Genomic DNA, 27,059 nt, shown 5'->3' on the forward strand with positions numbered 1-27,059 from the left:
TCATGGGCTTTCCTACCAGGGCTGGTTTCCAACCATGATCCTCACATCTCAGCCTCCTTAGCAGCCAGGATTACAGGTGTGAGCTACCAGTGCCTGGTGGCCATGCTTTTTAATTCAGCAGCAGCGCAATGTTCAGTGGAGACAGCATGGGGCAGGCCATCCTTTAAACTGTCTGACTAGGGGTCAGGAGAAGCAGTGGGGCAGGGCGGGAAGTACACACCTCGATTTCTTTGTGTTCGTATTTTAGAGCATTGCGGCCCCCTTGACTTTTCCTCCGGATCTTCTTCAGCTCAGCCTGAGACTTCTCCAGGGAATCCAACTTGCTCCTGTGTTCTGTTTGGTATCGCTTGAGTGTGGCCTGCAAGTCAAGCGTGGGGTTCCCTTGACTGCTACACCTAGAAGCAGACACACGGCCATCGTGACCGTGGCATGCCCTGCGCTGGTGCCCTGTGCTTGTGGGCTGCCTGCTGAGGGATGGCTATGGCGGAAGGAGGAAAAAAGGGCTCACACATGAGAATGTTGGGGGAATATCAGAAAGTAAGCTTTCTAGGGAAGATGGAAAGAACTTGTGTGCCATGGCTAGAGGCCCAGGGTGATGGAGATTCCAAAGCCGGCTGGAATGGACATGGGGAGGGAAATAGCTGTCCTGTCATGCATGTGTTATCTGACAACACTGCCTTCTAGAAACACTGCTATTTCTGAAACTTTTTTTTTTTTTTTTTTGGCCAGTCCTGGGGCTTGGACTCAGGGCCTAAGCACTGTCCCTGGCTTCTTTTTGCTCAAGGCTAGCACTCTGCCACTTGAGCCACAGTGCCACTTCTGGCCATTTTCTGTATATGTGGTGCTGAGGAACTGAACCCAGGGCCTCATGTATACAAGGCAAGCATTCTTGCCACTAGGCTATATCCCCAGCCCCTGAAACTATTTTTTTTCTTGTGCCTTAGCCTCCTAAGTGCTGAGATTACAGGTGTGTGCTACCCCACCATTCCCAGTTCCTCTAGTTTTAAATACAGATCCCAAGTGGTAGCAGAAAGAGGCTGCTCAGCTCCACGGCCCTGTCTGCCCCCCACCAAGAGGAGTGAACTGCAGGATGTCCTCCAAGTGGATTAAGCTGCACGCACGTTCATGTATTTGACGTCCAGCTCTGTCTTCCTCTCCAGCTCATGGATGATCTCCTTATGGAACTTTCTGAACTGTTAAGGAAATAAAAACAATTCCCACCAGGTTGGAGGCTTTTGGTGCCATCAGTGTAAAGCATGGCGCCACTGTGCTTGGTGCGCAGCATGGGCACGTACGTTCTCCTCGAGGCTCTCGTTGAGCTTCTTGTGGGTGCTAGCAATCTCGATGAGGACATGGCCTGTGGAGGAGACCAGTCACGTTAGGGGGAGCCGCATACCAGCCAGGGCCCATGGCCTTGGGTGTGCGAGGCAGGCACTCTCCCACGCAGCTACCCCTGGTCACCATGAAGGAGTAGTCAGGTAACAGAAGGGGACAGAGTCTGAAGCTGTGCAAGGTGCTTTAGCCTCGCATGGAGATGCACTAGCACCACCGGCCCCCCACGGCTGCTTCTAGGCAGATGGCAGTGAACCGCATTCACTACCATCAAGAATCCCCTGGCTGTCATCCACTCTTCCCATGTGACCAACCATGTGGAAGATCACCGTGACCATCAAAGCTGCTAACTTTAGGAACAAGTGATTTATCTAAGTCCCCAGAGTGCTCTGAGTATTTGCTAGTTCATGGATTGTTCTGGAAACTATGAATGCCATGAGAAAAACAGTGGTTTGCCTCCAGGTCCCCTGAGAGGCGGCCACATATTTGAAATGGGAGGGGTTACATATGACCGAAAAGTGGTGGGGGGGAGACATTCATGACCGAAAAGGGGGTTTTAGGACAAAGAAGGCCGCTCTCAGAGCATTGGTATGAAACACACACCTCTCTTGCAAGTGGTAATCTTGCCTAGTAAACAGGGAAGTGCATTTCAATAACTATAACGGAGAGCTGGGCATGACAGCTCATGCCTGTATTCAGGAGGGAGAGATGAAGGGGACTGAACTTTGAGGCCAGCCAAGGCAGAAAAAGTCATTGTGACCTCCATCTTAGTCAATAAGCTGGGTATGGTGGTTCCTGTCTGCATCCTAGCTACATGGGAGGCAGAGGGAAGAGGATCAAGTTTAAGGCCAGCCTCAGGAGAAAATGCGAAGGAAGGAAGGAAGGAAGGAAGGAAGGAAGGAAGGAAGGGAGGGAGGGAGGGAGGGAGGGAGGGAGGGAGGGAGGGAGGGAAGGAAGGAAGGGAGGGAGGGAAGGAAGGAAGGGAGGGAGGGAAGGAAGGAAGGGACAGAAGGAGGAAAGGAGGAAGGAAGGAAGGAAGGAAGGAAGGAAGGAAGGAAGGAAGGAAGGAAAGAAGGAAGGAAGGAAGGAAAGAAGGAAGGAAGGAAGGAAGGAAGGGAAGGAAGGAAGGAAGGACGGACTAAAGTGGGCTGGGAATATGGCCTAGTGGTAGAGTGCTTGCCTGACATACGTGAAGCCCTGGGTTTGATTCCTCAGCATATATAGAAAAAGCCAGAAGTGGCCCTGTGGCTCAAGTGGTAGAGGGCTGGCCTTGAGCAAAAAGAAGCCAGGGATAGTGCTCAGGCCCTGAGTTCAAGCCCAAGACTGGCAAAACAACAACAACAACAAAAAAACTAAAGCAAAAACCTGCTGGGACTGTAGCTCAAACAGTAGAGCAATCCCAAGGCCTTGAGATTAAAGCCCCCAAACTGCAACAAAACCAAACTCCAACAAAATAAGGTGCTTGAGGGTCATAGGATAGTTCAGTGCTGGAGAGAAAGGAATTCTTATGGCAAATCAAACAGCTGTAAGTGAGGCGGGGAGCAAATGAAGACAAGTGCAGGCCACCTGCTGGCCTCAGCTGTCCCTTCTATAGGAGAGCCACTGCTTGGGGACAGCTGGCTCACAGGCTGCCAAGCCTAGCACCTTCCCACATGCTGCCATCGGATACGCCACAAGGCTGCGCCCAATAGTTGCCCACATCCTCCAATCCCAGCTTTTGGCTGCCGGCCAATCACAAGGGCCGATTCGTCACCAGTGCTATGCCCATGAGGAAGACTCACTGAACAGATGCCACCATGGACCACCTCTAGGGCAGTATGTGTACCTCACTCCCCCTGTGGGGGGACACGTGACATCATGGGCACAAGTCTCTCTCCCTTGTCTCTGTCCTGCCAGCAGAGCTCTTAGGGTCTTGTTCACAGTTGTCCCCTCGAGCCCTCTGCCATCTATCTTCTCTCCTGTTCACCTGGTGGTGAGCTGGATATACCAGTTCCTGAGTGACAATCTAAGGGCGGTCAGAGCCGCCTGAACCCTGCACATGGTGGCACAGAGAGAACCCATTCTGGTGACGGGACGTGAAGGTCACTCTGGAGGTGCCAGCAACATAATATACCCCCCATGTGCTGTACAACACTGACAGGACAACATGTCAGATAGAGGAGAGGACGGGGCAGAGCCTCCCCAGTACACAGGCTCCATCCACTGTCCCAAACACTCCCAACTCACTATGAAAACCCAAGCTTCTTCACAAGAACGGCCTTTCTGCGTCAAGAATACAATTATATCAATGTTATTTAATATTGTTGAGTCATTTCTTCTTAGTGAGTTCTTCCAGGTTACTTTACAGCTATTTAAAAATCATGCAATTCTTTGTTGAAGATGAAAAATAAACCAAATCTGCTTAACTGTCTTAGAGTCAAGCCTTCCCTTTATTCTTGGCAAGTCAGATTTCTGTAGAAAACACATCCACAAATGATTTAGCTAATTCTGGGTGCCAGGGGCTCACACCTATAATTCTAGCTACTTAGGAGGCTGAGATCTGAGGATGGAGGTTTGAAACCAGCCAGGGAAGTAAAGTCTGTGAGACTCAAATCTTCAATCAGCCAGTAAAAGGACAGAACTGGGCCTGAACTCAAGGCCTGGGTGCTGTACCATAGCTTTTTCACATAGGCTGGTACTCTACTTCTTGAGCCACAGTGCCATTTCTGGATTTTTGGTGATTAATTGAGATAAGTCTCACATATTTTCCTGTTCAGGCTTGTTTTAAGCCATGATCCTCAGATATCAGGCTAGTATTTCAAGTATGAGCAATCAGTGCCTGGCATGAATTATTGTCTTACGTGGAATATTAAAGACATATTATTAATTTTGTTTTTTTGGTGGGGCTGGGGATGGAACCCAGGGCTTCACCCAAGCTAGACAAGTGTTCTGTCACTAAGCCTAACCCAAAGGAATTTAAGTTAAATACATACATTTGAGCTCAACATAACTGAAAGACATCTATCATTAATTCTTCTCAAAATTCATAGAAACCCACACCTTCCTTGTCTAAAAGCAGTATTAAATCTAATAACATTTAGGAACTATGAGTACGTATACCCCATGCTTTGAGCAATTCCGTGTAAGGGTAAGCATGTGCCAATAGGCTTACAGGCCTACACAGTCATGTGGCAAAGCTGAAAGAATACAACTGGCACGAACACACAGAAAGTCTGTGTTTGAAATCTGGTTATTGACCCTTTTGTTCAGCACATGGATGGAACGCAGGGCTTGGCACAGATGCCCCACCACTGCACTACATCCAGGCCACCTTGATCTAGACGGAACCTCGGAGGAGCAGCCGGAGCCGGGCAGTGCCCGGGGGCAGCACAGAACACGCACCGGGCAGGCGGGCATTCGGACAGGAACTGAAGACCTACTTTCCGCCAGGAACTCATCATGGTTCTCGGAACACACGACTTCCTGGAAAGCACTGAGTCACGGCCACGGCCTGCGTGTGAGCACGTGCCGTCAAGACCACACGACATGGCAAGCCCACCTGCTGCTGGCCCAAAGCCACCGATGTGGACCAGGCAAAAGCACCTGGGCATCCCCAGAGACAAAATGGAAGTTTCCAGCGATTCTCCAGAGAGCAGAAGTGATGCTGAGGAAAGACAAAGAGGCACACAGACATGGGCACTGTCGACTGCTGCATCTGCCCGAGGCCGAGGAGCAACCAGATAGGCAACCACAGGCCAAAGCCGAACCCTGCGCTGTGCGTATGACATCAGCACGCCGTTGTCCGCACATGGCATCTGTGTGCGACAAGTCAGCGGCTACTATACGGGAGGAAAGTCGCATGTCCCGGGCACATTCCTTGAAAGTCCTGCATGGAGCACAGTCACCCGACAGCCGAGCTAAAATTAAAATAAGTGGACAGCGAGGAGAGGCAGTGTCCGCCCGGGTGTGGGCGGCCCAGCAGAGACCGGGGAGGTCAGTGATGAGCCACAGGAGCCGGAGCACCAGGCCAGGGGCCTTCGCCACATGCCACTGAGGGCGTGAGGCCCGGCCGTCGCAAAGCTCGGTGGGGTCAGAAGCCAGTGACAGACGCCAAACCCAGTGTGCCAGTCCTAACGTGCAATAGAGGACTGGTTACCATCGTGTGAACAATATGAACTCTGCAGAGCAGAAGCACAGGATGTACTCAGTAGACAAATAAAAAATAATAATAATAAGGAGCTGCACTAGAAGCTTGTAGCTACTCAGAAAGCTGAGATCCACAGGATCACAGTTCAAAGCCAACTGGTGAAAGAAAAGTCTTCAAGACTCCATCTCCGATTAAACCAGCAAAAAATCCAGCTGGAGTGTTGCTCAAGTGGTAGAGCACCGTCTGTGAGCAAGCAATTGAAGTAAAAGCATGAGTTCAAACCCTAGTACTGCCAACAGGGGTAAGGGAGCAGAGAGCGATAATCATAGTGTATACATTGGATACTTGATAGAAAACAAACTCACTTAAAAAGCATTCCAGCCAAGAATGTGCAACCTAAGTCCAGTCACTAAGATCTGGCATTCAAATGCCAAGATCTGGAAGAGTGCTTGCTGGGAACAGTGGCTTAAGCCTGTAATCTTAGCTACCTGAGAGACAGAGATTGGGAGTATGACCAGCCCAGACACAAAGTTACTGAGATCCCATCTCAACAAAACAAGCTGGGCATTGGTTGTGCCAGTTTGCAATCCCAGCCATGGGGGAGGCATCTTGGTCTCAGGCTGGCCTGAGCAAAAAGGGTGACCCTAGCTGAAAAATATGAAAGCATAAAGGGCTGGAGGCCTCAAAGCCCTGAGTTCAAACTTCAGCACTACAAAAGAAAGAAAAGGAGGAAGGAAGGAAGGAAGGAAGGAAGGGAGGAAGGAAGGAAGGAGGGGAGGAAGGGAGGAAGGGAGGGAGGGAGGGAGGAAAGAAGGAAAAAAGTTAAGATTTCACAGTCCTAACTACCCATCTCTACTTAGTGTTTCTGATACAGATTTACTCTTGTACCAACTCTTTATTGCAGCATTAAATTCGCTTTTGGAGACTAGAGGATTTCATTCCACTCTGGTGATGTGCTACTTGGTGGATGGAAGTGAGGGAGAGAAAAGTAACATTTACTTAGAGGAAGATCTAGGGGACTGGTTCTTAGGAAATGATCAATAGTCAGAGGCATAAAAGGGAAAAACCCCTTCCCTCCCCTCATTTTCCCCTTCCTTCCCTTCCTTTCTCCTCTCCTCTCCAACTTAGGAATCTGGTGCCCCATTTGGACATGGAATGAAGTTAACTTCATATGAGCTTAGAAGAGACTGCCCACAGGACACTGGTTTTTAACACCAGAAGGTCACACAGAGCTCTTAGGAAGAGCCCACTCATATCACAGACTGCTTTCCTCTGCCTGCTGCCTTTCACACAACGTGAATTCTACAGATGACCTTCCTCCTGCACTGCACTGGCATTATCAAGGCCATTCCACTGGAAAGCACGGGTGTTTCTGGCTTCTGCTCTGACATGGAAAGGGTCATTCTCTCACTCACCAGAAGGAACAAGCTAGAGGATAAAATTCTAGCTAAGGGCCAGGCACTGTGGGGTGAACCTGTAGTCCCACCTACTCAGGAGGCTGAGGCAGGAGAATTGCTTGAGCCCAGCCTGGGCAGCACAGCCAGAGCCCATCTCAAAAACACCCAAGCTACACACAGTGAGAAACCAATTTTCTTGGTGTGGGAAGCGCACTATAGCAACTGCTGGTTGGGGTAGGGTGGTGGGCAGTGTGAAGGAGAATGAATTCAAAACTCCAGGGGCTTGGTTTTCAGGGAGTCCCTTTAGCAAAAGGAGGCCTTGCCACCACAACTCTCACCAGAGCTCCAGGGCAGCAAGTGGATAACAACTCCACTGAGAAGAATTTTCTAGAGCTGGGCACAGATGACTCATGTCTGTAATTCTAGCTATTTAGGAGGCTAAGATCTGAGGATTGCAATTCAAAGCCAGCCTGGGCAGAAAAGTCTATGAGACTCTTAGCTGTAATGAACCACCAAAAAGCTGGAAGTGAAGAAGAGCTGTAATGCAAGTGGTAGAGCACTAACCTTGAGCAGAAAAAGCTTAGGGACAGTGCCCAGATCCTAAGTTCAAGCCCCGGGGGGGGGGGGGGTACACAATACACACACACACACACACACACACACACACAGAGCATATTTAGAAAGCTCAGTGCACACAGGTGAAATAGTAAATCTGACACCTGCGCACATCATATAGAAACCATAGAACCTCAAAGGCCAAAAGAAGTGGAGAGAAGCAGAGGAACAAAGCCGTGGCTGAGGGCTCATCAGAATTTCTTCACAGCCCCCGTGGAAGGGGGACCTCGGGACACCCACAAGAATGAGGAACACACTCTTCCCAGTCCATGGTCTTGTGTGAGAAATGTGGTCTACATGAAGAAAGGTCACTGAAAGAGAATTGACTCCACAGAATGTTCAAGAAGGAAGAGAAGGCAAATAAAACCTATTTACAATGGCCATTTTAACAAACCTTTTTTTTTTTTGGAGGGGGGGGGGGTCCTGGGGCTTATACCCTGGGCCTCATGTTCTCTCTTGGCTTTTTCGCTCATAGCTGGCACTCTACCATTTAAACCACGCTTCTTGTTCTGGCTTTTGGCTAATTATTGATAAGAGTCTCATGAAGTTGTCTGCCTGGCCTGGCTTCAAACCTCAATCCTCAGATCTCAAGTGTCCCGAGTACCCAGCATGACAGGCATGAGCAACCACTCTGGCTATGCAGCCCAGCCTGGCCTGAACTTGTGCTCTTTCCTGCCTCAGCCTCTAGAGTGCGGGGCTTACAGATGTGTACCACTGTGCTACTTTTGTAAAAATTATTCTCAAGTGATACAGTGGATGACTAGAAAATAATAGCACAATGGATTGATTGCATGGCTGTAGCTTGTGGGAAACTAAGAACTATGAGGAGGCGACACCGGTTATCTGTGCGATGCTCCTTGGCTTTGGTCATTCAGTGATGTGAAAGAGGCAGTCAGCAGAAAATGCACTTTGAACTCTCACTCCTGAGCTAGGGACATGTGGCCCACTTCCTTGTGATGTGAGGAGGTGGCAGGCACAGGCCCCCAATGGTCAGGTGACAACAAGGGACACCTGACACATACACAGAACCTGTGCTCCACTGCTGCGTGAGGGGGCTCATAAGTGGGGTGACTTCAATGCATTTCCCACTTGCAGGGATGGAGCTCACCTGTCTCCGTGGTGCCGTATCTGAACATGCCTACATCTCTCCTAAGTGTGATACAATCTCTAAAAAAATCAGGATACTGTAAAAAATATATTTAAAAGAGGAGAAAATGGAACATTATATTCTTATGAAAAATGAGTGAGACAGGTAAAGGGAACAGTGGGCTGGCAGAGAATACAACCTGAGATCTGAGGTTCACAGTTTGAAGCCAGCCCAGGAAGACAAATTTGAGACTCTTAATTCCAACTAACCAAAAAAAGCAAGAAATGATGGCATGACTTGAGTGGTAGAGCTTCAACCTTCAGCAGAAAAAGCTAAGGGAAGGCACAAGGCCCTAGTACTGAGACAGAAAACAAAACCAAACAAAGTAGTGCAAAGGTATAATGGAACCAGGCACTGGTGGCTCACTTTTGTAATCCTACTCAGGAAACTGAGATCTGAGAATCACAGTTTGAGACCAACCAGCCTGGGCAGGAAAGGTCCATGAGACTCATCTCCAATTAACTACCAAAAAGCCAGAAGTAGAGCAGAACTGTGGCTCAAGTGGTAGAGTGTTAGCCTTGAGGACAAAAGCTCAGGGACATCACCCAGGCACTGAGTTCAAGCCCCAGGACTAGAGCAAAAAAAAACACAAAAAAAAAAACACTGCATTTAAAAACTGATTTGTTGAATGGTGACAAACTACTCTGTACAACTACTTATAGATAATAAAAATAAATGTAAAAGAAAAAGAAGTGACGTAGTCACAAAGTTTGAAGGAGGAATAAAGGAAACAGATGGATAAGCCCTCCATGACTGGAGTACCAAATTAATTCTAAACTTACAAACACTATATTCTTGTGGGGCTATTCAAACTTCACGGAGAACTACCATTAGAGAACATTCTGGGGATTTTCCAAAGGATAGAGAAGGAAAATCCCAGAACAGCAGCATCTGAATGGAGCCCCTCTGGTGCCAGCTCACTGTCAATGACACCAAGCTTTCACTATTTGGAGTAGAAGGGCTTAGGTGATAATTTTGTCATTGAAGAAGTGGATAAATTGATTCTGAAAGCAAATTAAATGTTTATTTCCCACTTGACTTTGATTAGCAATTAAACTAGTTAGCTTGCCTGCCTGTTGGAACTGTCAAGTCAAGCACAAAGCACAGGATTTGCAATTACACACATACAAACACACACCAAACCTACTTCCCATGTTGTATTTCCATGCACTATTCTTTTTTTTTTTTTTTTGGCCAGTCCTGGGCCTTGGACTCAGGGCCTGAGCACTGTCCCAGGCTTCTTTTTGCTCAAGGCTAGCACTCTGCCACTTGAGCCACAGAGCCACTTCTGGCCGTTTTCTATATATGTGGTGCTTGGGAATTGAACCAGGGCTTCATGTATACAAGGCAAACACTCTTGCCACTAGGCCATACTCCCAGCCCTCCATGCACTATTCTTACTTTAATTGACGAAATTTGCTTCCAGAGGTGGGCCATAAGCAATTATTTTCTTGATATCTAAAGGTAAAATGCAGCATTAAAAGAGGAAGCATCTTCTACAAGTTATTTCCTCCAGTGAGGTAGATTAACATGAATTATTCATCTTCTTTCTTCACTGATTAGTAGACTGCGGCTAAAACACAACCACTGTGGGACTCCCAGGACTAAAACAGGTGCGGCATCAATAATGTACGCAGCTGTATGGCCGCTAGCTCCCCGCCACCGTACTCAGGACGCTCATTAACTGGAGGAATTGTCACTTAGGGCCTAAAAAAATGCTACATCTCAAAGCTCACTCATTTCTTTAAAATCACCAGAGCAGGAACTTAACACACAAAGACCAGGTTTTCAGGTTTTGTTCCTGGCATGATAGGCAGGTCAAGAAGCCCTGCAGGGCTCTGCCACCCTCAAACCTCAAGTGAATCATGTTTGCCAAGAAACTTCCAGGGTTGTCATTTTGTTTTAAAGCGATTACTTCTTGTTGAAAGAAACAAGAATTTAGCAACAGAGAAACAAAACAGGGCTCCAGATCCCAGTCTCAGACAAGCCACTTAGTCCTCTGATAGACGGTCATGAGTCCAGGCAGCCCTCTTCCGATGCAAATTTGAGAGATTAAAAAGGTTAAGAATCTTCTTTCAGCCAGGCGTGAGAGGCTCATGCCTCCCTAGCTACTCAGGAGGCTGAGATATGAGGAGCATGGTTTGAAGCCAGCCCAGCAGGAAAGTCTAAGAGACTTTCATCTCCTGTAACCACCAAAAGGCCAGCTATGAGAAGTGGTAGAATGTTAGCCTGTAGCAAAAGTAATTCAGAGACAGCATACTGGCCCAGAGTTCAAGACCCAGGTCCAGCACACTATATTCATTTAAACAGGAAAGAAAAACCACTGTGATTCTCATTATTGATATTAAGGTTTTATGTGCTTTTTAGAAGACAATAGAATGATTCTCCACCACCAATGAGGGGACAAGAAGGGACAAGAGACAAGAAAATCTCAAAACTCCCACTGCCCCCACTACTGCAGCGCTCATCTTCTTCCCTGCCAACAGAAGAAAATCTACTGTGAAACCTATACAGCAATACACAACACCATGGCTCATGCCTATAATGTCAGCTTCTCAGGGGGACTAAGAACAGAGAATTGTGGTTCAAAGCAAGACTGGGTAGAGGAGACTCCATCTCCAATTAACTAGCAAATAGCTGGGCTGGAAGCATGACTCAAGTGGGAGCCTGTTAGCCATTAGCAAGAAAGCTGAGCAAGAGTTCAAGGTCCTGAGTTCAAAGTCTTGAGTTCAAGCCCTGGTATTGCCAAAAGAAAAGGACAACTAAACAGATTATCAATTCAAGTAAGTATGTATGGTATACTGCATCTAAAAAGAGCCGTGTGCAGAATAATTTACAGCCACAGGTTTTAATTATGTAAAGAAAAGCACCTTCAGATGATAAAGATTAAAGCTGAGTTTGATGTTTATTAGGTTCATTTTTTCTGTTAAGGTGTAAGTTTTAAAAAGATGTGCTTTAATTCTGATTATAAAATCAAAGTGCTGTTCTCAAGTCCCCAAAGGACTCACAAGTTATAACCTGTTCATATAAGTGGGAAATTACACAGGATTGAATAGAGAATAAAAGAGAAAATTAAAACATTTAATCTGAGATATTAACAATAAGTAAGCGTGGGGCATGGGGCATGGTGCATGCTTGGGTTCATGGCACCGGGGAATCTGTAGAGGGCAAGGAGGGTCAGGGCCTGTCTGGGCCTCAGGGGAGAGCCCATGACACAGGGATAGGGAGTAGGGGCACCAGTGTGCCACCAGTTCTATCCTCACAAACACAGAAGCGCCTGCCAGTTGGGAGGCATTCAGGCACAGACACAGCTGGACTCTGGCCCCTGCTCTGCAGGTGAGGAACCCATCTGCCATCCAGGTGTCTCTTTACTCACCTTATAATCTATACTCCACCTTTGAACCCAGGCTCTGAAAACACTAGCTCTGGACAACTCAACCCCCTTGGCACAAATTCAGAAGGAGACTGTTGTCACTTTTCTGTCCCTCCCACGGTCCATGCCACCATCCCTAAGCCTCAAGAAAGTGGAGACAGCTGGGTTCCCAATACCCCCCCCCCCCCCGGTACGCCCCTGCCCGCAAGGGGCCCCTCAGAGATGCCATGCCCTGCCAGGTACACAGCTTCACCCAATGCAGGAAGGGTCATCTCTTCTTCCCTTCAAAACACAGCAGCCTTCATGCCCTCACCACTGGGCTAGTCCTGCTCCAATGATTCTTTATATGCTAATGATGGGGTAGGCCAGGGTTAAGGATGCCATAAATGGTGGGCGGCCAGGGGTTCCAGGAAGCAAAGAAAATAGAGAACTAGGAATAGTCCAGTCCTTTAGTGCACACGCCCACTTGTCAATCAACAGACATACCTAAGCTCATTCTTCACCTTCAACTCAGGGCCTGCAAGCTATTTCTTAGATTTTCCACTCAAGGCTGGCATTCTACTACTTGAGCCACAGATCCACTTATTTTTTTTTTTTCCTGGTAGTTAGTTGGAGATAAGATTTGGATTGGGTGGGGCACAGGTTTGGAAGGAGACACATGCAGGAACTCCAGGCTTATACTCTAAGGAACCGAAGGCTGCCTTCCAACATGGCTATCCCGTCCTCCATGCACCCAGCAAAGGATGAGGCTCCAACTTCTCTGCATCTTTGCCAACACTTGCTACAGGCAGTCTAGTTAGTTAGAGCCGCTCTGTGGGTGGGGTCAGACTTGCACCCCTGCTGGCCAGTGGTGGTTTGCATCCTGCCATGTGCTTGTTGGCACTTTTGCCTTTCCTGATTGTAAGCCACCTGGAACAGGAAGGCATAGCCCAGCACTGCATGCTGGGAAATGTGTCCATGATGGGCAGCCTTCCCTGCCATGGCTCTATCTGCGTATTTAGAATGAGTCTGTGTTCCTCTGCTGCTTCCTGTGGCTGGGACCAGGGCCACCAGTTTTCCCCTGTCTATCAGTGCCATCACTCAGTGTTTTCCCTTCTGAGCAGGAACTTCACACATGGTGCTGTGAACAGAGGAGGAAATCAATGCCCCTTTGTAAGGGAGTGCAAGTGGCTCCTGTTGGCCAAAGATGGCGGTGGCTGAGGCAGAGCTCTCACCCCTTGGCTGTCCCTGGCTGTGACAGACAGCACGAGAGTGGAGTGCTCCCTTCCCACCCCATCTTCAGTTGCTGGGATCTATCACATTCTCTAACCTGACTCACCAGTCTTGGGGCTTGTACTCTAGACCTGGGGCTTGTCCCTAGGCTCCTTTTTGCTCAAGGCTCTACCACTTGAATCACAGTGCCACTTACGGATTTTTCTGTGATTAATTAGAGGTAAGAGTCTCATAGACTTTCCTGCCTGGCCTGGCTTTGAACCACAATCCTCAGATCTCAGCCTCCTTGAGTAGCTAGGATTACAGGTGTAAGCCACTGGTTCCCGGCAGTACTTTTTTTTTTTCCAGTTCTGGAGCTTGAACTCAGGGCCTGAGCACTGTCCCTGGCTTCTTTTTGCTCAAGGCTAGCACTCTGCCACTTGAGCCACAGCGCTACTTCTGGCTTTTTCTATATATGTGGTGCTGGGGAATTGAACCCAGGGCTTCATGTATATGAAGCAAGCACTCTACCACTAGGCCATATTCCAAGCCCAGTATTTTTTTTTTAAATTAAATATTTTCATTAAAAATACTTCAGATAATTTTTTCAACTTTTTGTGGGTACTAGGGTTTGAACTCAGGGCCTTGGGCTTGTTAGGCAGGTGTTCTACCACCTGAACCATGACTCATGCCTTTTTGCATTGGCCATTTTTGAAGTAAGGTCTTACTTTATGCCCAGACCCACAAAGACCTCAATCTTCCAACTTGTGTTTCCTTCCCTTTGCTGCCTGGATGACAGGCGAAAACCACAGCACCCGTGGGTGGCTAAGTCTTATTAACATTTCTTGCCTGGGCTTGCCTTATACTTGTTCTCCTTATCACCACCTAAGTCTCTAGGGTTACAAGCTTGAGCTACCATGCTTAGCCTTTGTGTTGTTTTAACTGTTTTATTTTAAACCTTATCTTTTTCCTGAGACACAAGTCTCATACATAGTCCAGGCTGGCCTCAAGTTTTTGATCCTCCTTCCTCAGCCTTCCTAGTGGGGAGATCACAGGAATGTACCACCATGCCTGGCTCTATTCTTATTTTTAAGACCAAAGACTATCAAGGAGACAAAACTAGAGGGAAATTTATTTTTTAGGTTGAACAATCTAAAAGCATCCTATCAATACTAGGAAAAGCCTATGATTTTTCTATGTTCCAAGATAATGAGGAGTTAAAATATGGTTTGTGTCCAGTTTAAGAGGCTGTCCCATTAGGGCACCAGTGGCTCATGTCTATAATCATAGCTTCTCAGGAGGCTGAGATCCAAAGGATCACAGTTTGAAGCCAGCACGGGCAGAAAAGTCTGCAAGACTCTATCACCATAATTACCAGTAAGAAGCTAGTCTGGACATGTGGCTCAAGTGATGGAGCACAAGCAGTAACTGAAAATCCAAACAAGTATGGTCCAAGCCAGCCCAACAATTAAAAAATTCAAAATAATGCAACAGCCTACTAAAATGAAACAAAAACAAAAAAGTGACCTAAATTTAAGGTGCGATGAAATAAAAATAAACTTATAAATTCTCCAAAGCAAACCTGTTTCTTTTTTTTTTTTTTTGAGAAGCAAATGAGAAGAGCTTTTTACTTTCTGCTCAAGAAGAACACAGTAATTCCAAGGCTTTTTCAAATATTTTGCCAAAAACATTTTTGCCTGACCATTTCTGTTTTCCCTTCCAACCTTTCAAAATATATTCTCAGTTTTTAGAATAAACACTGCTGGATTTAGGGTCAAAATGGAAATTTCTTCCAAGTTCCCTGTCTGTCCTAAGCTTCTACTTAGTGAGGTTTTATGTGACAAGCATATGAACTAACCGTACAACTTATACTTTACCAACACTGGGGGTAAAAACACCTAATGTGCCAATCCTGGCTACAGAGCTCTGAGTGTGAGTTTGTGTTTGCTAGCTCCTCCCACAGGGGAAGTGGTCAAGGCTCGGTGCTTCTTAGACACGTGGCTGTCAGCTGGCTAAAACCGGTTAAGTAGCAAGGCAGATCTCAAACTCATGCTCCTCCTGCCTCAGTCTCTCAAGTGTTGAGATTACAGGTGTGTGGCACCATGCTTAGCTGATTTTAAGGTTTTATTCTGTCTGAGTAAAGGCATGGTAAGGGAGGTCAGATGGGAAAAGTTTTAGGCAACTATTCAACTCTGCCCCTGGAAGTAGCCACACAGAATACATGAACAAGTGAGTGTGCCATGTTCAACAAAATGTTTAAGTGCAGGAGGTTTATGTCTGTAATCCTAGCTGCTCAAGAGGCTGAATTTCAGAGGATCATAGTTCAAAGCCGGCCTGGGTAGAAAAGCTTGTGAAATTACAATTCCAATTGACCAGCAAAATGGCAGAACTGAAAGTATGACTCAAGTTGTGGAGTGCTAGCTGTTAGCAAGAAAGCTGAGTAAGAACATAAGGCCTAAAGTTCAAGCCCTAGTATTGGCACAAAACAGAACAAAATAAGCAAAACCTCATTCAAGGCTAGGCATGGTAGTTCTACCTATAATCTCAGCTACCTGAAGAGGTGAAGACTGGGGGGATGGCAGTTTAGGGACAGCCAAAGCAGAAAATTAGAGAGACCTAATCTCAACAAGCAAACTGTATATAGTGGTACGGTCCTGAAATCTCAGTATGGGAAGCAGCAGTAGGAGAATCAGGGTACCGGTCAGCCCAGAGTCACTTCTGTCCTCTCCACTGTATCTGGTTTTGTTGCTTTGTTTTCTGCCTAAATCCTCTAAACTCCATCTCCAAACAACTACCAAAAGGCATGTCTCAAGTGATAGACTGTTGGCTAGGAAAAGATGAGGCCGAGTTCAAGCCCCAGTACCAGCATGCACGTGCTCACAGACACACAGACAGACAGACACATACACATACAAACATACACACTGTATCCAAAGATATGTGGGAAACCAAATGGGTAATGATGCCCTCCTTTGGGCTCGAACCCCTCTACACAGAGGAGCACTCAGCACAAAGGAGCAGCCTGGGAAGGGCCATTGGTGCTCTTCTGGAGAGCAAGCAAAGGCCGACGGAAACAGGAGGCTGAGTGTGACACACACGGCCAAGTGTGATACACATGCCTGCGGGACAAGCCCACACCAACCCACCGGAAAAGAAAGGTCACCTAATCTGACAGCAGGATGCAGCAGTGCTCAGAGAGCACTAGCCCATTAGCTGCCCCTCGGTGGAAAGGCTGCATCACCTGCCCATCACCTCCCAGCAGCTGTCCTCCCCCCACGCTGCATTCCCTGGCTACCTTTCTGGCAGCTGGATGTGGGTGTCACTGAAACTGCACTTAGGGGCCTAAGGGGCTGTGTGTTGGGGCTTCAGGGTATGGTTTCCTCTACCACAGGGATGGTGGCTCACGCCGCTACTCCTAACTACTCAGCAGGCTGAGAGCTGAGGCTCTTGGTTCAAAGCCAGTCATGAGCCTCTTTTATCTCCAATTAAAAATCAGAAAATCAGAAAATCAGAAGTAGTGCTGTGGCTCACCATGGTAGAGTGTTAGCTTTGAGTGAAAAAGCTCAGGGACAGTGCCCAGGCTCTGAATTCAAGCCCTATGACTGATAAAAGAGGGGCTAGGAATATGGCCTAGTGTAGAATGCCTGCCCAGCATACATGAAGTCCTGGCTTCAATTCCTCAGCACCACATATATAGAAAAAACCAGAAGTGGTGCTGTGGCTCAAGCCTTGAGCAAAATGAAGCCAAGAACAGTGCTCAGACCCTGAGTTCAAGGCCCAGAACTGGCAAAAAAAATAATAAAATAAAAAAAGAGTACATCTGAGAAGAAATTCCACTTCCTATCTTAGCAGACAAGAGGATAACAGATCTGATGGACACAGCAGCAACCTTTCTGGTGTTATAAGGAAATGGGCATGAAAATGGGAAGGGAAGGAAACTGGGCCCTGGGTGATGAATAACTTAACAGGAAACTTGCTCCTCCTGGCTTGCTGCAGAAATCACTATTACTTGGCAGTTTGCTGCTTCAGGACAGGTGTGCACCACCCCACCCAGCTTTATTGTGTGTGTGTGTGTGTGTGTTTAAAAACAAATATATATATATATATATATATATATATATATATCAAATTTTTACTTCTCTTCCATACAGAGAATTTAAATAGATAGGGAATTTTAGTTTTACGTGTTAACAACAAAAGGAAAACTACACAAGTCAAAAGAGTCACTTTTATATGCCCAAAGAAAATTCTTGGTGAGGCTTCACTTTTGTAGAGAACTGAATATTAGCAGGACAACTTGAAGCACGTTATTTCCCTTCCTGGGGCAGGGCCTTCACCGTTCTCCATTTTCCTGACTGAAATGAGGTTTCAAGGTGTGTTTATACTGAGCCTGTTGCTGTGGAAACAGTTGATTCAACATTATAAACCTCACAGCTGAATAAAGCAGGGTGTGGAGAAGTGTCATTTAGACAGTGGCAAGACCCATAAAACATTAAGCAGGCAAAGTGAATGGTGATGAGTCAGGAAGGCCCCTGCACCCCTGCCCCAGGTGCCAGGCACTGATGGGAGGTGGTTTTCCCATTCAGTCCTGTTTTGGGAATTCTGCAATCATCTAGCAATCAATCTCCTTACTGGCCTGGGCTTTGCTTCCTCATTGTGAAATCTATCAGGCTTAGGACAGAGCTGCTACAGCACGCCTGCAACAGACCAAGCGGCAGGAGTGGTAATGCACAGCCTGGGAGGCACCCCAAAAGCTTCTAGTCAGTTCTACAGGGTTGGCATCCTTATGACCCGGATCCCGTCTGACCTGCCATCTACCTCGTCTACTGCTTTATGAGTTCCTCAGGGAGAAATCAGGAGAACTCAAATTCAGCAGCCTTGGCCCTGCCCTGCCCTGCTCCTGTCATCCAGCCTCGGCTCTGGGCCTCAGTGGAGGCAGTGAGCATGCTCTGAATCACTTCTGTGATGCCCTGCTGCCCTTAGCTATCCCATCCCTCTTTTTTCTTTTTCAGTGGTAGTGCAGTCTGAACCCAGTGCCTCATGTTTGCTAGACAAATATGCTACCTCTTGAGCCACACCCCCAATCCCCTTTCTGCTTTAATTATTTTTCAGGTAGGGTCTTGTGCTTTGGCTTGAGGATGGCCTGGACCTCCATCTTCCTACTTATGCCTGAAGTACAGCTGAGATGACAGGCATGCCCACCACAAAAAGCTTATTGGTTGAGATGGAGGGGCTCAAGGGGATTAAGGAATGAAGCATAGTACCAAGACTCCTTTCCTTTTTTTTTTTTCTTGGTGGTACTGGGGTTTGAACTTATGGCCTCACACTTTCAAGGAAGGTAGTCTAGTGCTTGAGCCCCACTCCTCAGCTGTCACTGGAAACAGATGTGCTTACACTCCACACTTTTTTTTTTGCCAGTCCTGGAGCTTGAACTTGGGGCCTAGGTGCTGTCCCTGGAGCCACTCTGCGCTCAACCACCTGAGCCACAGCACGACTTCCGGCTTTTCCTGTTTATGTGGGACTGAGGACTCAAACCCAGGGCTTCATGCATGCTAGGCAAGCACTCTACCACTAAGCCACATTCCCAGCCCCTCCTTAATACTTTTGACTCTGGTTTTCTGAATATTTCGAATGATGATAATTAAGTGCACTGAGTTAAACATAATGTGATGTGGGACGCTCAGCAAAGGAGACCTCCATCCCCACAGGGGCCTCCCCGCCAGGCAGCTCTGTAAACAGAAAGCTGGCTTGCCTCTGTGGCTGAGCTGCCCAGGGTGTGGCCGCCCCATGGCTGCACAGGAGGCCGATTCATAGCAGCAGAACTGGAAACATCACCACTGGAAGCCACTGTGGATGCAGGAGGCCCAGCCGGGAATGCCACGGCTGGGAGCGGGCCTTCTGTGGGCTGAGTCACAGGAAAGTCACTGGCCAGCCAGTTTGGAGGCCTGGCTCCTGGCTCCAGAGATATAGGTCAGAGTTCCAGGTTAGCAGAGACTGGAAATCAGAAGTGCAGGCCAAGCTCTTGGGGGACTGGGGGCCCTTCTTTCAAACCCTTAGGCTCCCACCACCCCACCTCGCATTTCCACCAGCCACAGACACTCAGCACCTTCCCAGTTCCCTTGGCCTATTGCTACCAGAGTGACCAGGACCCCAAGTTAAGTGTATTATAGCAGAAGGTCAGCTCACCCAGCTCAGTCGACACAGGGGACCCGGTGGCCATGTCCCCGATCTTGGCCACTCCATCGTAGTAGGCTTTTCCAGCCAGGATCATAGCTATACAGGGAAGATGACACAAAATCATCAATTAAGACAGGAAAGGAGAAGCCATACAGGTTTTCTTTCCTCTGTCCCTTCTCGTGGCAAGCAGGTTTGCTCAGGCTTTGGCTGGGACCAGCTTGGGAGCCTGGGGCAGCAGGTGTGTTGTGATCTGACATTAGAGTGACTTCAGCAAAGAACTTCCCCAGGCTGTGGCCCCTGCAGCATTGCACAGTGGCCACTTATGGTCAGAAGATCACATGACTGTGGTGGTACGTTTATTTTTTCTATTAAAAAAGGACATTCACACTGTGTGCCAGTGACTCATGCCTGTAATTCTAGCTACTTCGGAGGCTGAGATCTGAGGATTGAAGTTCAAAGCTAGCCTGGGCAGGAAAGTCTCTTATCTCCAATTAACCACCAGAAAACCAGAAGTGTCGCTGTGGCTAAGTGTAAAATGCTAGCCTTGAACAGAAAAGCTCAGGGACAATTCCTGAGTTTAAAGTAAGCCCCATGACTACCACTACCCCCAAATAAATAAAAAGGACATTGAGAATCATAAACAATCACCCAACTTGTTGCCAGGGGAAGAAGACTGATGAAATTTTAAGTACATTAATTATTTCAATAAACAACAGAACATCTCAAAATAAAAAGAATTAAATGTTCTACTTTTCTCTTTATTGGCAAAAACAGGACAGGAATATTATTATAATTTTTTCATTCACTTTTATTTTTTTGTGCTGGCCCTGGGGCTTTAACACAGGGCCTGGGCACTGTTCCTGAGCCTTTTTGCTGAAGGCTAGTGCTCTACACTTGAGCCACATCTCCACTTCTGGCTCTCTGGGGATTTCTTTGGTAGTCAATTGGAGATAAGGGTCTCATGGATTTTTCCTGCCTGGGCTAGCCTGGAACCACCATCCTCAGATCTTAGTCTCCTGAGTAGTTAGAATTACAGGCATGAGCCACCAGTGCCTGTTAGGAATAGTTTTTTGTTGTTTTTTTTTTTTAAACACTACAGATTGGGCTCTAATTATTTTTAAAAAATTACCTTTCCCCTCCAGGCAGATTGAAGACACCTTGGCCAAGTGACATACTTGTTCTGAAACCTGGGTGCTGGGCTATAAAATGGCCTGATAATCCAGGAGTTGGAAGCAGTGAGTGTGAAGAGAAGGGAGAGGATGACAAGCAAGCTTTTCACTAAAACCTGGCTGGTTTCTGTTGTGATAATGGAGGCCAGATATGGCCAGTGCCACCATTGGCCACATGGTGAGTTGTACTATCTGGCATCTTGTCTTGATGGATGTGCCTGGATTCCTAGAGGAAGGGAAGTCCCATCCCCGGGTGATGGGTGTCCTGAATCCCAAGAGACAGGCCTATAGGTTACTGAACCTATCAGTCAAGTGCCTGGGTTTGGGAGCTTCCTGTGGCCCTACCCCTGCCCTGAACCTATTTAAGGTCAGGCCAGCTCAGGTGCCATTACACCATGCCACATGTCTCCATATTCATGTCCTGTGTCCTGTCTCTTGTCTTGTCTCTCGTCACCATGGCTACCAAGTCAGCTCTCCATCGGAGCTGGATTCGTTTGTTGGTATGGTTTTTGTCCTTTCTTCCCTCGCTGGTCTGTTTCCTGATAGTGTTAAGGTTATATGTTAGCTGCAGGCTGTTGTTAACAACTGGCTGCCTGCAGACTGCTAATTCTGCAATAAAAACTCCAAGATTCGATCCTTCAATATGTCGATTCTCCAATAATTTACACATATATAACACTGGGACTGTGCAGAAACAATGCCTACTTATTTTTCTAGCTCAGATTGGTTTCCTACCCAGAAACCATGGGGTCTCAAAACTAGAAGGGTCTCCACTCCCTCCTCTTCCTTTCCCCACAGACTGGCAAGGCTCCCTGCTCCAGCTTATCATGAGCAGGTTCTTTTTTTTGGCTAGTCATGAGGCTTGAACTCAGAGCCTGGGCACTGTCCCTGCGCTGTTTTACTCAAGGCTTTTGCTCTACCACTTGAGCTACAGCGCCACTCCTGATCTTTTCTGTTTATGTGGCACTGAGGAATCAAACCCAGGGCTTCATCATGCTAGGCAAGCACTCTACCACTAAGCCACTTGCCCGAGCAGGTTCTTAAAGAAGGATATACAGAAAGAATGGGAAAGAGCCACAGACCTGATGTTTTTAACAAAACAAAAGCATTTATGGTGTAACTTACACAGCTTGAGGTGTATATACGTATATATAAATTGAGGAAATGTAATAGTCTGTTACACTGATGTTTTATATGAGTAGGAGAGGCTTAAAGTATAAAGATAAGGCCAATTACTTAATCTCCCACATTACTTAATGTGTGAAGGCAATGCTTGGTTATCAGCTCCTTGGGCTGGTAGGGGAGGGTGAGATATCCTGAGGTCCTCTGCAAGGTCACTGGGGGCAGAGGCAGAGCTGGCTGTTTCCTCAGTTCTAAATCATGCTGCTTTTCAACTCTCTGGCCTCTAGCTAAAAAACAAGGTGTGCAGCCAGCAAACTGTCAAGTTAATCTATGTCTTTTAGAAGGAAGACTTGAAGCTGGAAAGTGTGGATCAACTGAAAAGCAAATTAGTGGGAGGATGACATGCAGGACTGTGCAATAGATGAACGGAAATTCTGGTTTGCCTCCACACAGGACATTGAAATCGTTCGGAACTGTTGACTTAGGTTTAAAACCAGCTCAGAATCTCTTGGCTTTTTTAGGATAAAGTTGAATGAACTTAAAAAATCATGTTGTAACTTATGATGTAATCCTCGCTACCCAGGAGGCTGAGATCTGAGGATCATGGTTCAAAGCCAACCTGGGCAGAAAAGTCCATGAGATTCCATTTCTAATAGCCCAGCAAAATGTTGGACTAGAGGTATGGCTCAAATCAGAGTACAAGGCTTAAAGTTCAAGCCCCAGTACCAGTGTGCACACACATACACACAGTAACTTAAGACAAAACTAAGAGCTGGGTGCTAGTGGCTCGCCTGTCATCCTAGCTATTGAGGGGGCTGAGATCTGAGGATCTTGGTTCAAAGCCAGACCAAGCAGGTAAGACTCATCTCCAATTAACTACCAGGAAACTGGAAGTGACACTATAGGTTCAAAGTAAGTAGAGCACTAACCTTGAGCAAAAAAGAGCTCAGGGACAGTGCCTAGGCCTTGAGTTTAAGCCCCAGGACCAACAACAACAACAAACAGAACAACAAAAACTAGACCAAAATAACAGGTTCACAATTCTGCCCCCCTTTCTGAACATATTAAGATAGTTTGTTTCTTACTGTTTTAGGAATGAAGGATAATTACTTCATAAGTGTAAATTAATCTATATCTGTACCCCTACCAGATTATTTTTCTTCAAATGCTATTTCACTAGGTCACTGTTCTCTCTCAAAAGCCCCCAGTGTTCCCCAGTGGCATGGGACAAGCCCAGGAGACAGGCCTGCCTCCCTGGAGAAATGGCTCTCCTAGAACTGCACCTCTGCAATTCCCAGTCTGCGTGACACCGATGGGGTCTGGCCATGGGACTTTCCTTGGCCAGTGTGGCAGCATGCATGCTCCCACGGGCTTGGTGAGAACTTGGTGGGGCTTGCACTCTTGGGACTCCGATATATGGCCGGGGGGGGGGGGGGGGGGAGAGGGGACCTGTATGACCTCCTTGCAGGGGAACAAGTGCCACAGAGCTGCCACAAGGGTTCAGGCCAGCAATGTAGCTGCAAGAGCGAGACCCAGAAGGCAAGAAGTACTTAGTCTCCCAGGACAAGCAGAAACAACTGGCCTAGGCCACCACAGGCTGGCGACTCATTTGCATTCACCCACAACTGCATGGATCCATCCACCAGCATCTCCATGCGGCTAGTGGGGCTCACCATCTGTTAGCCAGCCTGTCCCAGTCCACACCAGCCCCTGCCACTGAGATGTCTGTGACTCTGGTCTCCACACAGCTCTCAGCCATGTTCGCTACTCCACTCTAGAATCTAGCTGTGATTGCACATCTGGCTGGCATCTCTGTTCACCCAGGGCTTTATAATACATTTCTCAGTGGCTTCAGCAAAGCTTCAAGCAGATGGCCTGTGCAGGGACCAGTAAGTCTCAAGAACAGGATTATATCCCCAGGGTACAAAGGTGAGAAGAGTCTTAGGTGAGCATTAGCTTCATTGCAGCTCATGGTGCAGGCCACAGTGATTTCCTCCCCTGGGATAGCTGTTGATGTCCAGAGCAAGGACTCTGTGGCCTTGTGAATGCCCCAGTGGCCGAGGAGAGGCAGGGGAGCAGGGAGAGCCAAGAAAAACCAGCCTTGCATGCTAGCCTTGTTCTGGAAGGACAGAAGGTGCCTGGCACTGACAGAAGTAGAAAACATGTTCACGGCAAGGACATAAGAGGAAAATTTTGAGTAAAAAAGCAAAAGTTATAGTTATAGCAGCCTATCATCCAATTCATACATTTCATATACACCAATAGCACCAACCCTTGTAAATTTCTTGGATTTAATTATATAATTATATATAAACTTCTTCATTTTAATATATCTTAAGTGAAGCGCTGGTGGCTCATGCCTATAATTCTAGCTACTCAGGAGGCTGAGATCTGAAGACTGTAGTTCGAAGCCAGCCTGGGCAGGAAATGTCCAATTAACCACTAGAAAACCGGAAGTGGCACTGTGGCTCAAAGTGGTAGAGCACTATCCCTGAGCAGAAGAGCTCGAGGACAGTGCTCGTACCCTGAGTTCAAACCCCACAATGGACAAAATAGTTATGGAATGGCTTTTGTGTTTACTTTGCATTGATTGGTTTTAATAAACAGACTTACCATTGACAGCTTTTTCATAATTTTTTCCTAGGTTGATTAAATTTCGTAGTCCAGGATTGAACTGCTCCATAACATTCTGACAAACATACAAAACAAAATTATTAATAAACAAATAACAGAACACACAGTCTTGCAATCTTCGTTGCTGTGAGACCTGGTATCTATGCACGCGTAACTTCATAGTCCCCAAAGTCATGCATCTGGACCTGCACCCGTTTCCTGACCTTGCGGTCCAGTTGTATGGAACCCTGGCAGCCTTAATTTTCCTAGTGTGGCCTAGAATTTACCATAAACAGAGCAGGCAGCACATACATCCCTGACAACCCCTGCCCCCGCTCCGGCTGTGAGCCAAGAGGCTGAGGCCCCCTCCTGGGTGTAAGTAGATCAGTAATGGTTGCATTCTCATGTTAAGAAATGGATGCCAGTGGCTCACACCTGTAATCCTACTAAGAGGCTGAGACCTGAGGATCTCAGTTCAAAGCCAGCTTGAGCAGGAAAGTCTATGAGCCTCTTATTGCTAATTAAGCACCCAAAAGCTGGAAATAGAGCTATGGCTCCAGTGGTAGAATATCAGCCTTGAGTGGAAAAAGCTCAGGGACAGCACCCAGTCCTGGAGTTCAAGCCCTAGCACACACACACAAGAGGAGAAAAACAAAAAAAGGAAAGGAAAAGAAACAGGTGACATGACCCTGAACTTCATTATAGCATGATTCATTATAATATGATATAATCTGATGACTTGCTTCATTAAATGACCTGAACTTCATTATAATATTATAATCAGGGGAAATGTTTCAGTGACCCAGTGACTAGAAACTTCCTAGAGATTTCGATTTTATTCTTCCTGATTTCAAGACTGACAACACGATGAGTGTGTGTCTCAGAGCTGTCTGAATAATGAGCCACTCAGTACTAATCACTGGCTGGCTCCAGTCTCCCCACCTCCTCCCGCTCCACATCCTGTCTGTAGGTGACCAGGGGGTAAGAATGAGAGTACCCAGCATGCAAAGGGGCAGTTACCTCACCCTCAGACCAGGGTTTTCATTAGCATTGGGAGTAGAAGGGTAGGATAACAGCTGCCTCAGAGATCCAGGCACCCAGGAGAAACGGCCTCTCCCCACCCTGTGTACTCCCAACAATGCTTTCAACTAAGCTCCTTCTGTTTATTATCTAGTGTTCTTGATCTTTCTTTCCATTTGGAGCAGTAACTTACTGGCTACAGGAGGACCTAGCTCTCTGCCCCACCACACTTTGCCCTTCCTCAGTCCTTCCTATAGAACCAAAAGGCCACTTTCAACTACAACAGGGTCCATGGCGTGTTTGTAACTACTGGTGGCTACAATAGGAGGAAGACACTTTCTTGGTTTAAAAAGCCTTGTGGGGCTGGGAATATGGCCTAGGGGTAGAGTGCTTGCCTTTGTACTAGAAGCCCTGGGTTAGATTCCTTAGCACCCAATATATAGAGAAAGCCAGAAGTGGTGCTGTGGCTCCAGTGCTAGCCAGGAACAATGCTCAGGCCCTGAGTTCAACCCCCAGGACTGGCAAAAGAAAAAAAAAAAAGACACTGTGTTTGTCTTGAGGTTAATAATTGTCTCCTTGGATCCTCTGCGTCATTTTCTACGTGCCTGCCTTAAATCTGTCTTGCTGTCAGAGCTGGCGGGGAACCCACCCCCATCAATCCTTGAACCCCAAACTGCCAGCTAAGCTTCAGTCCCCTCTCCCCTCCCAGCCTGCTCCAGATTCTTGTCTTCTTGCTCTATGTGGCTCCATGTGGCCCCATGTGGCTGGACTGTCCCCAGTCAGTTGTCCCTGTTGTCTCCCTCTGGTTGCTTGTGATAGGAGCTCAGTAGTCAGACCTACGTCTTCAACTTCCTTACTTTTCTTCCTTTCTGCTGCAGACCATCCTCCAAAACACATCTAAGAATGATGCACAAAGCTGGGCCCTGGTGGCTCACGCCTGTAATCTAAGCTACCCAGGAGGCTGAGATCTGAGAATCATGGTTCCAAGCCAATCCAGGCAGGAAAGGTCGGGGGGGGGGGGCACCTCTAATTAACCACCAGAAAACCAGAAGTGGCACTGTGGCTCAAAGTGGCAGAATACTAGTTTTGATCAAAAGAACTCTCATGGAGAGTGCCCAGGCCATGAGTTCAAGCCCCATGACCAACAACACCAACAAAGAATGAGGTGTGAAGAGAAACCCCTGTCCTCTTGTGGTAGGCTCTACCTTCACCCCAATATGTTTGATAGTTTGCTAGGTAGAGTACTTCACACACAATTGTTTCCCTCAGAATTTTCAAGACACAGCTCTGCTATCTCCAGCATCCAGGGTGGTTGAGAATTAATTGTCATTTCTTCTGTAGGTGATTTTTCCCTTTAAGGCTTATTGCCAGGTGCTGGTGGCTCAGGCCTATAATCCTGGCTAGTCAGGACACAGATCTGAGAATCATGGTTCAAAAAGCCAGACTGGAAAGGAAAGTCTAATCCCCAATAAACTACTTGGAAGTTGTGCTGTGGCTCGTGACAGTTTGCTAGACTTGAGCAAAAGAAGCTCAGGGACAGTATCTAGGCCCTGCATTTAAGCCCTAGGACCGGCACGCATGCATGTATACATGTACACATGTATGTACACGTACCCACACATAGGCTTATTTCTGAAAGCCATCTTTTTATCGCTGTCTTACAAAATCGAATTCTAGGTTGCCTCACTAAGGGTATTTTTTTTCCCCCTGGTCCTGGGACTTGGACTCAGGGCCTGAGCACTGTCCCTGGCTTCTTTTTGCTTAAGCCACAGTGCCA

General features: G+C 47.2%; 1 protein-coding gene across 2 annotated transcripts in view; it reads right to left on the bottom strand.

Annotated features, from left to right (window-relative positions):
- The window catches only part of Baiap2l1 (BAR/IMD domain containing adaptor protein 2 like 1), a 64,542-nt gene that overhangs the window by 15,172 nt on the left and 22,311 nt on the right, over window positions 1-27,059 (bottom strand). For both annotated transcript variants that reach the window (XM_048367614.1, XM_048367618.1), the window contains exons 2-6: window positions 24,263-24,338; window positions 19,368-19,454; window positions 1,296-1,357; window positions 1,122-1,193; window positions 221-358 (exon numbers count right to left, since the gene is read on the bottom strand). In XM_048367614.1, coding sequence (XP_048223571.1) covers window positions 221-358; window positions 1,122-1,193; window positions 1,296-1,357; window positions 19,368-19,454; window positions 24,263-24,338 — 435 coding nt within the window. The remainder of the gene's footprint in view (window positions 1-220; window positions 359-1,121; window positions 1,194-1,295; window positions 1,358-19,367; window positions 19,455-24,262; window positions 24,339-27,059) is intronic.

Source organism: Perognathus longimembris, chromosome 1 (assembly GCF_023159225.1).
Source record: "Perognathus longimembris pacificus isolate PPM17 chromosome 1, ASM2315922v1, whole genome shotgun sequence".
In the NCBI taxonomy this organism is placed as follows: domain Eukaryota; kingdom Metazoa; phylum Chordata; class Mammalia; order Rodentia; family Heteromyidae; genus Perognathus; species Perognathus longimembris.